The following is a 10,316-nucleotide window of genomic DNA, read 5'->3' as shown; positions in this document are numbered from 1 at the left end:
GGCCACCCCGTCCATACCAACCATGATGCCTATCAATACTAATCCTATTTGCCTGATTTAGGCCTGCATCCATCTGCAGTTTCCTATCCAAGTACTTGTCAAAATCCTTTTCAAACTAAATTATATCTTCCTCTATTACTTCCTCTGTCAAGTTGTTTCAGATAACCACCATTTATTGTGTGGAAAAACTTACTCTTCAGGTCTATTTTAAATTTCTCCCCTCTCACTTTAAATCTGTGCCCTGGGAAAAAGACTCTGACAATCTATTCTAACTGTGCACATAATTTTATAAACCTCTATATAGTCATCCATTAGTCTTTGCATTCCAGTTAGAATAAATCCAGCATATTAAATTTCTCCTTATAACCATAAAAAGTAACTGCTCCATTCGAGGTAATATCCAGATTAATCTCTTCTGCTCTCTCTTTACTGTTACTGTTCTGTTGCGACCACATCTTTCCTGGTGACCGGAACATTACGCAATACTCCGCAAAGAATTCACATCCCCTTTTTTAAGATCTACATCTTAGGTATTGTCACCCATTCCTTCTCTCCAGAGATGCTACCTGTCCCGCTGAGTTACTCCAGCATTTTGTGTCTATCTTCGGTGTACATCTGCAGTTCCTTCCTACACTATCCCCAGTGCCATCCAATTTATCCTCTGCCCAATGAAAATCCAATCACTTGTTTAAAGGATTTAGTAATTCTGTTCCCCAACCACTTTACATGCATTGAGGTCCAGATCATAACTGAACCCAGAGCAAACAAGGAATCAATCCACCTTGTACTTTTGCCCCAAATTTTAAACCTGTGTGCCGGGACCTTGCATCATCCACTAATGGCAACAGCTTCCTCTCTTTGCTAAATAAGATCCAGATAATTTTTATTTAAACAGTGGTTAATGGAAGACTCCTGATCAAATGAACTTTGATCTTATAAAAACTATCAACAGCTTAATAATTGTGGCAGAGGCCACTTGCAGACTCTTCACATAACAGTCCCATTTTCTCTGCGCTTGCTTCTAACTTACCCTCTGAGGATGTTTTTAGCTTGGCTTGCAATGGTGTCATTGACTGTAAGTACATCATTGAAATAATTTGTGCAAGTAATTGCATTGTCCTTTTCATTTTTCAAGTGTGTTCTGTTTAAGATGTCAGTGCTTCTCAGAATATGTATTAGGAATTTGGTGATTAATTTATTAATTTGCCAGCTTTGGGTCAAAAGGTATGAAGTGGTTATTTAAATTGATAATTTGGTTACAGAAGTCAAGGGATATATATTTTAAAGTGCATTTAAAGCTGGAAATTCTGATTGGAACAGGCTGAATATTTCCTATAGGTTCAGAAACTACTCTTGGAGTAGATATTTGGTGAATATTGCCTCTGCTACCAAGATGAATTTCAGACAACTGACAAATTCTGATGAGAAAGACTCAATTGTCTAAACTTTGCTTCCAGAAAACCAGTGAAAATAGCATTGTGTGGAAAAATTACATCATATGCTTTTCCTGGGTTGGTTGACCTTTACTGTGGTTGGCAGCTTAAATGTCAAATACAACTTTTTTTCTATAGTTTTTATTTCCTTAAATTTATTTTCTAGTTAACTACTTCGTTTTGAGACTACCTGATGTGTGCAAAGATGCCCATCTAAGGTGTTGGCATTTTAGACAGATGTGCCCATGTGCTTGCTGATGCCTCCACATCAAAAGGTAAAGATAACTTCTTTATGCAAACAATGGGAACATTTCTATTCTCAAAGAAAGCCTGGACCAAGGATTGAATAATCACAAAATTATATGAACATCTGACAAACTATAATCATAGGAGTGTTTTAGTGATGAAGGTCACTTAGCATACTGGTACACTTATAATTGGCATACTTTCCACATGTCCCCAGCCACGTCCACATACGTTGGTGTGTCACACCTTATGGTGTATGTGGATGTAGACAAGTGGAGATCTAATCCTGCAATATTCTATCTTCCACATGCATAACTACACCCACTGTACAATACAGGTCCAGTACGTAATCATTTATCGCCACAAATTGGATCTGGTCACATTGCAGGCCCGATGCAATACCATGGGGGTGGCACAAGAAACTACCTTCAAGGGTTCACCTTTCTAGATGGCATCTCCCATCCAGCAGCCATTAGCAGAGACAATGATGTAAGGTGAAGTGAGGGGGGAAGCTCCTTCATATTTTATTTATGAATTCCTGCCTGCCCACATCCTGCGTGTTCCTGTTCTTGTATTTGTTTGCATCATCTTTATCCTTAACAAAGCTTGTCAAATGGCTGGGACAACTTCTGAGCCTTTCCCAAAGTTTTAGTGTGTTTATTCCTCTCTATTCTTTGAATTGTTTGTATTTCAAATTCACATCTTCTTCTACTGTAACCTTGCAGGTGGCCTCGTGATCTACTGGTCCTGCTGAGTTAGCCTAAGCATCCTTCCAAACCATCTAATTGTTTCCCTAGCTAAGGCTTGACAAGTGGCACAGTTAATTTGGCTGACAATTCCGTTTGAGCTGACACAGTCTGTTTAACCCTTACATTACAACCACATGCTGCACTTGCTTGTTAACGTTTCTAGCTCCCTGTCTATTTGATGGAGAGGGATCACCCTCATTTGCAATCTAGATAATACTCTGCCTTTTGATTCCTCCTTTCAAAGGGCACAACATTATATTTTCCAACATTAAATTGCATTTGCCAATTTCACAGGTGCTAATTAACCAATTTGTATCCTATTGCAGAGTCCAATTATACTCATCATACCTATTTTCATGTCATCAGCAATTTTAATGTGTTATTGGACACATCATTCATTAAAGATGCCGATTGTCTCTCAGATTAAACAAAATGGGAAAGGTAAGTTATTCCCACTGGAACTTCAACCCCTTTTTAGTATAGTGTGAACATGTAAATATCTGAACCAGCCAAATTCACTTTTGTATTTGCATGAGCAAAATACCAGCCCTTCCTTCTGTGTGTCTCACAAATCAAAGGAGTAATGAGCGAATTTGATAGTTTAATAAGAGCTTCATTGTTTTGTAAGAAATAAAATTATTTTTTTTACAGCTTTTCGCAGAATTTACACTTCTAAGATTTTTTTTAACTAAAAACAGAACATGTTGGAAATACTCAGCAAGTTGAGTATTAATGATGAGCAATGAACTATCATCAGAACTGGCAAAAGTTAAAAAAATAATTAAGTTTGAGCATGCAGAGAAAATGCGGGAGGGTTGGGAAAATGAAAAAAGAAGGATGGAGCTCAGGAGTGACTAAATCACTCAAGTGTTGATGGTGCCAGTTGAGAAAGGTTGGTAAAGGCAAGTGAGTAACACATAATGATTCTGGGAATGATCTTAATAGGAAAAGATGAACAAAATGTGAAATACCAGAAGAGGACAAAGAAAAAGGAAATGAATGCAGGGTTTGTGAGGTACAGGGGTGATTACCTGAAATTATTAGTGTAGGAAAATAACTGCAGATGCTGGTTCAAATTGAAGGCATCACAAAATGCTGGAGTAACTCAGCATCTCAGGGGAGAAGGAATGGGTGACGTTTCGGGTCGAGACCCTTCTTCAGACTGAAATTTATAAATTATTCAATAAATTATTCAATAAATATTGTCACAAAAATTATTACAGAAGTCGAGATGCTGAGACGTGGATGCCTTATTACAAAGAAGAATTGAAAAGGAACGTGAGTATCCCATTGCAGAGAAAAACAGAACTCCTTCAAGATGTCTGAGGGTCGCGACCCAAAACGTCACCCATTCCTTCTCTCCAGAGATGCTGCCTGTCCCGCTGAGTTACTCCAGCATTTTGTGCCTTCCTTCAAGATGGACGATTCTTTATTGCTCAGTACTCTTAGTCAGTATAATAACGTTAAAATAGAGTTAATACTCATATAACATTTTTCTTACGTGAGGATTTTGCTTTTCCTTCATACAGCAAGCCTCTTCAAATTCATCATTTGGTAAGTTCAATTTTTCTGTAGATACTAATACAAATTATCTGAATTATATGAGGTGATTTTTATGAACTATTTTGATTGAAGTAAGTTAGGCATATTTCTCACCAAGCATATCAGTATCAAAGAGACTGCTGTTAAATAGAAGCTCTTCGCAAATTTAATTTCCAGTGTTAATGAGGCTGAGAAATCGCAAAGTCAATTAGTCTCATGTCACAAATGTAGAAAGTTGTTTCTTTTAATCAAACTTTTAAATTTCTACAATTTAAAGTGCACTAACGAGGAGGTTACTGATGGCTCCCATTGAGATTTCCATCCTATTAGTAAAATAATATTACAGCTTGTTCATGATACACACCCAAAACACAATTGATTGCAAAAGCTGCAATTTTACCTGTGTGGGTGAGTTTAAGAAAGGGAAACTCGATTTAGGAATCTAAATATTATGTGTTCATAACATCAGTTTCATAGGGCAGAGGATATTTAAAGGGTTTGAGTGGTTTAAATGCAACAAAACACAGCGAGATAAGGAGCTTTAATCCAATGGAGACACAAGGAACTGCAGATGCTGGAATCTTGCGCAAAAAACAAAGTGCTGGAGGAATTCAGCCGGCACTCAGCATTTGTGAAGGGAAATGACAGATGACGTTTCTGACCTGCACACTTCTTCAGAAGGATGGAGTAGTGGGGAGGTTGCTGGAAAAGAAAGATAGAGGTGGGTTGAAGCCTAGCCAACGAGTGGAGTAACTGACAAAGCCTATTCATGAAAAGGAGGAAAAAAAGGTGTCAGAAAAGGAGAGACGATGAGGCATGGAATTATAATGCTGGAGGGAGAGATATGGGCTGAGATAGTTCTAAGGGGGGAAGGGGTAAGATAAAAGGGCAATAGGGGAGCCAGGGAAGTTAGATGAGCACACGAAGGGAAAAGGAGCAGTTTAGTTTAGAGATAGAGCATGGAAACAGGCCCTTCGGCCCACCGGGTCCGTGCCGACCAGCGATCCCCGCACATTAACACTATCCTACACCCACAATGGACAATTTTTACATTTACCAAGCCAATTAGCCTACAAACCTGTACGTCTTTGGAGTGTGGGAGGAAACGGAAGATCTCGGAGAAACCCCACGCAGGTCACGGGTAAAACGTACAAACACCGTACAGACAGCACCCTTAGTCAGGATCGAACCTACTTGAAATTAGGGCATTCAATGTTGCACGATTGGGTTGTTGACCAAACGGTATATGACGTACTGTTTCTCCGATGGGTGAGTGGACTCACTCCGGCAATGGCGGAAGACAAGGACAGAAAGTTGGGTATGGCAATGGAAGGTGAATTAAAATGGTTTGCAAGCTGGCCTTGGTGGATGGAACGCAAGTGTTCGGTGAAAGGGTCGCCTAGTCAATGCTGTCCCGCTGATATAAAATGGACACCGAATGGATATCGGGAGCACCGAATGCAATAGATGAGATCGGAAGATTTCTCACCTGGAAAACCTACTGTGGTTCCTTGATGAAAGTTAGAGAAGAGGTGCTGGGACAGCCGTTACATCTCTTGAGCTCTCAGGGGAAATTGCTTGGAAATGTGGTAGGAAGGAATGAGTGAACCAAGGAGTTGCAAAGAGGGTGGTCTCTCTGGAGAAGCAAAGAGGGATGAGGAGAGGAAGATGTGACCGGTTGTGAGATCACATTGAATGTGACAGAAATGTTGGGGGCAGTTGGAAAATTACAGGAACCTTTCTCAGACAGGAATGTGAAGATCCCATGGAAGATCCAATTATTGGGAAATGACATTAAAATAAATCTTTCAGATAATTGCCATCCAAATCCTTGCTGGAATAGTGGAACCTGTGCACTGACAGAAAATGGCTACAGATGTCATTGCCCGATACTATACAATGGATCCCTTTGTGAAATAGGTAATTAATAATGCTAAGTGCTTGTTAAAAATTGGCAATCAATTTACTGGTTTTGGCTATTTGATAATAAAATAAGGTTAACCATTTTTTCAGTTCATAGCAGTTTTCAGGACACCAACATTTTTTCAAACTCTTTTCTATTTATATTTGGCAAGATTAAATGTGCCTTGTAATGAATTTTAAAAAGATGTATCCGATTCACAAAGTGCAGTGATCTTAGTTTATTTCAGGAAACAAGTCCTTCAGCCCACCGAGTCATCATCAATCACCCGTTCACACTAGTTCTATGTTATCCCACCTTTGCACCCACTCCCCGCACACTAGAGGCAACTAGATATCAATTAAATAGATATCAATTAAGCTACAAACCCACACAACTTTGGAATGTGGGAGCCCTCAGAGGAAACCCATGCAGGTGCAGGGAGAACCTGAGATCAGATAGAATCCGGGTCTCTGGCACTGTAAGACAGCAACTCTACCAGATGCACCACTGTGCCGCCTAAATAAATAAATAGTGAAATAAAGATAGACAACATTGGTCAGTAGACTGAGGAACAGGCTTTCCCTCTACAGGTGCTACCTGATCTATTGAGTATTTCTAGCATTTTTTTTCCAAACATCAGGTCATTTTCCCTTTGTGGAAATTGGATAAAAGTTCATATTGCACTTGTTCTGATATATAAGCTATTTTATACATTATAAATTATCCTTTATCTTCATCTAAAGTCCTTCTGAGAAAAGCTACCAAGGCTGGCATTACCAAATCATTAAAAACATTATCTTGTATTGTGCTGCTGGTTGAGTACAACTGACAGGGTTCATCATTATCACCCTGTGAAACCGTCTGTGTACTGTATTTGGACCTTCCACGTATGTGCAGTTAATTTGGGAAATTCTGATGCGGCTGTCAGCAATTCAGCCCCCTCCTACTGATTGCACACTTTGTAGCCTTCTCCAACAAAAGCAAGAGGAATCAGTTGAACCAATTAGAATGTCATTGTAAAATTCCCTAAAAATATTCCACTTTATCATATGAGATCTAAATGAATTCATGTTTGTGTGTGAAGCTGTGATTTTTGGCTGGTAAATTATCTCAACTTAAAAAAAAAACGATTTCAAGTGTGTAGATATTAATTCCCTCAAGTGCATACATCATTTAAAAAAAAAATTGTCTATGATATTTCACACGTATGCTCTACTCTTTATTGTGCAGCTTGTAAAATGTTTGAACCATTAACTAAAAATTACGCTTTATCTATCCTGGCATGTTGTTTGTGAGTTTTCTTTAATGTGGTTGTCTGCTCAACGAGTTTGATAATATCACAGCTGCTTGTTCACAGGCATTCTTTTGAATTCACACCAGACTACAACAGGTAGCAGCAAAAGGTTAAACCCACGTGACAGACTTCACTAATCCCCAAGTAGGCAGGAGGGTCATCATTACCCAGCTCACCAAAAAGCCCACACCAAAAAGAAAAGAAACAAGGAACTACAGATTTAGTTTTAGTTTAGAGATACAGCGCAGAAACAGGCCCTTCAGCCAACCGGATCCGCGCCGACCAACAATCCCCGTCTATTAACTCTATCCTACACACACTAGGTACAATTTTTACATTTACCAAGACAATTAACCTACATACCTGTACGTTTTTGGAGTATGGGAGGAAACCGAAGACCTCGGAGAAAACTCAAGTGGTCACAAGGAGAATGTACTAACTCCGTACAGACAAGCACCCGTAGTCAGGATCAAACCCGGGTTGCTGGTGCTGTAAGGTAGTAGCTCTACCGCTACACCACAGTGCTGACCTTTGCTGATAGCTGATACCTTATGCTGAAAAGCTAAGCATGAACAGAAATACCTGATTTCTTAGAGGTTTATATCAACCCAACTGGTCAAAGTTAGGACCTCAACCTCTGGAGGCCAAGATTTTGTAAATTTAATGATGTGAATCAACATATTACTTTTAAAAACTTGGAAGACCTGGAATAGATCGGGTAAATGCACAGTCTCTTGCCCAGAGATGGAGAATCAAGAACCAGACAACATAGGTTTAAAATGAAGGGGGGAAGATTTAATAGGAGGGGTAACTTCTTTACACAAAGAATGTTGGGTATATGGAATAAGCTGCCAGAGGAGGTAGTTGAGGTATGTGCTGTGGCAATGTTTAAGAAACATTTAGACCGGTACATGGATAAGACAGGTTTAGAATGATATGGGCCAAACGCAGGCAGTGTAGATGGGACATGTTGGTCGGTGTGGGCAAGTTGGATCGAAGGGCCTGTTTCCACACTATATGACTGTATGAACAAGATTGAGTCTTTATGACTGAATTTGCAACACTGGAGATTTCAGCATAAATAAACAGCTGGATGCAGGAAATGTGGAGTAACTGTATGGTGTACCTACCTGGTGCAAAAGTGAGATGACCTTTCATTGACCTTGCAATCCTGTGGGGCCCACAGCCCGAAAATGTTACAGGGTGTAAAATTCAGCGTAAATGCTGGATTTGTGACACAAGGAAATCCTACTCTTGGGCCTTAAGTAAGTATTCTGCCCTTGATACAAATCTCGCTAACTACCACACTGGGTCAAGAACATTAGCTCCTGTGCCAGGTTAATTAAAAATCAAACTGCATCCACTTCTCTCTCCCATGTTGCCAACAACTTTTAGACTTTTATTATTTTGGATGCTTACAAAGAAGTAGTGAAACAGCACGGGATTAATTTTGGAAGCTTTAAAATGACTGAACCGCAAAATCACATGAGGAAAAATATATATTTAGTTGGTCTCTGTTCAAATAAAAGATAACTGTCAGCATGTTTAATATATTCTGTTTCAGAGAATGACCCTTGTAAGAATAACCCATGCAGCCATAGACTGCCTCATCATAATTGTGCCTCCTTATTATAAATGTAAATGCAGACATCCTTATCAGCCTCCAACATGTACCAATGGTAAGCTGTTGCTTCTGACTGGAAACTTGCCAGAATGTATAATCTCTATTTTGCTTCTTAAAATTAAGGCTACGTTTCAGGATTTATAAATGTACGTGTACTTAAATACAATTTTTAATCTTCCACATCCATTTGTTAGCAAAATAAATGCTGGAACTCCCGTGGCATTTTAAGATAATTTAGGAGTTAGAACTGGGGCCAGGAGTGGGTTGGTGTTACTTTTGACATCGTAACAGTCGAAGACTGAAGCAACCAGAAGTGACATGAAACAGATTTGAGGGTAAACTGAGCCACATCTTGGGAATGTAACCTTCCTAACTCTTGATGCTTCTCATCCCAAGTCTGTTATAGATTTAGAGACCATTCCAGACTACACCGCTCACTCGACAGTGCCAATTCTGACTTGAATCTGCCTCCAGCCCAATAATTTGAGGGCAAGGCTCACATTTCCACTGCTGATTATTTTGAGAGTTTGAAAGGAACCAGATCTTATTCTAAAAACCACAAACTATGCGCACAGTTAAAAGAAATAGGGGAAGACCATTTCTCAATTCAGTAAAAGCTGAGATGGGATTGGCAATGTTCATGTAATGTCTCATATGTGACAGATGAGACGCAAACTTTGAACAAATTCATGCAGATTAGCCCGTTTAAATACGTGTTCTCAGTGTGTTTTACACAGGGGGACTCTGTAAGGAAAACTAGTCTATGAAATAAGAGGAGCCACAGATTTTATCGGGATGAAAGGTGGAAGATGGTAATTGGACAGCTCCATGAAGGCGAGATATCAACTCTGTTTCAGATATGACAGCTCTTCTCAAGCAAAGTAGAACTTCCCCTGCATGCTGCTGTTTCACATAAATGGCTGGAAGTGATGTATTGAGTGACTGCTGCCTCTCTTACTGTCAATGAAGCGTGGACCTGCTACTCCAACGCTCCATCTCATCTCTTTTTTTTGCACCAACCTGCATTTAATATCACCCCAAGTGCTTTTGGCAGAAGAGATATCAGGCATTAGTGATGGTACATTATAACAGTAGTCGATCTTCTGATGTTGCTTTGCTGTGTAGTGAAGATTCTAAAGCTTAACATAATAGGTAGTCTAATGTAGTCAATTACGGATAATTCATTACCTGAGGGGAATGCAATTTGTGGACATTTAGAAAGTTCAAGAATATTCTGTTCTACCATCCAGTCAGCACTACAGGCTCATCTTTTCCTTGTAACTGTGTATATATGCATGAATATAGTTTCATTCCATCTATCCTATCAGTTCAATTTACTACCTTGAAAATAGTAAGAAAATCAAGAATGGAGAATATTTATTTGTTATCTGCATCGCATATTTTTATTTATTTTTAGATTTAGAGATACAGCGCAGAAACAGGCCCTTCGGCCCACCGGGTCCGTGCCGCCCAGCGATCCCCGCACATTACCACTATCCTACACCCACTAGGGACAATTTTTACA

At 39.4% G+C, this 10,316-nt stretch overlaps 1 protein-coding gene across 4 annotated transcripts in view; it reads left to right on the top strand.

Moving 5' to 3' along the window:
• Positions 1–949: 949 nt before the first annotated feature.
• The window catches only part of LOC144600947 (factor VII-activating protease-like), a 33,553-nt gene continuing 24,186 nt past the window's right edge, over positions 950–10,316 (top strand). For 2 of the 4 annotated variants that reach the window (XR_013548205.1, XR_013548206.1), the window contains exons 1-4: positions 950–1,075; positions 1,600–1,708; positions 2,755–2,869; positions 3,958–3,982. Coding sequence is in view for 2 of the 4 variants with exons in the window: in XM_078412841.1 (XP_078268967.1) it covers positions 2,861–2,869; positions 3,958–3,982; positions 5,783–5,890 (142 nt within the window). In the remaining 2 variants the exon portion in view is untranslated. Of the gene's footprint in view, positions 1,076–1,599; positions 1,709–2,754; positions 2,870–3,957; positions 3,983–5,782; positions 5,891–10,316 lie in introns of all 4 variants that reach the window. The other 2 variants (XM_078412841.1, XM_078412843.1) reach the window with 2 other exon arrangements.

The sequence above is a fragment of the Rhinoraja longicauda genome, chromosome 16 (assembly GCF_053455715.1).
Source record: "Rhinoraja longicauda isolate Sanriku21f chromosome 16, sRhiLon1.1, whole genome shotgun sequence".
NCBI lineage: Eukaryota > Metazoa > Chordata > Chondrichthyes > Rajiformes > Arhynchobatidae > Rhinoraja > Rhinoraja longicauda.
This window is presented reverse-complemented; position numbering and strand designations above follow the sequence as displayed.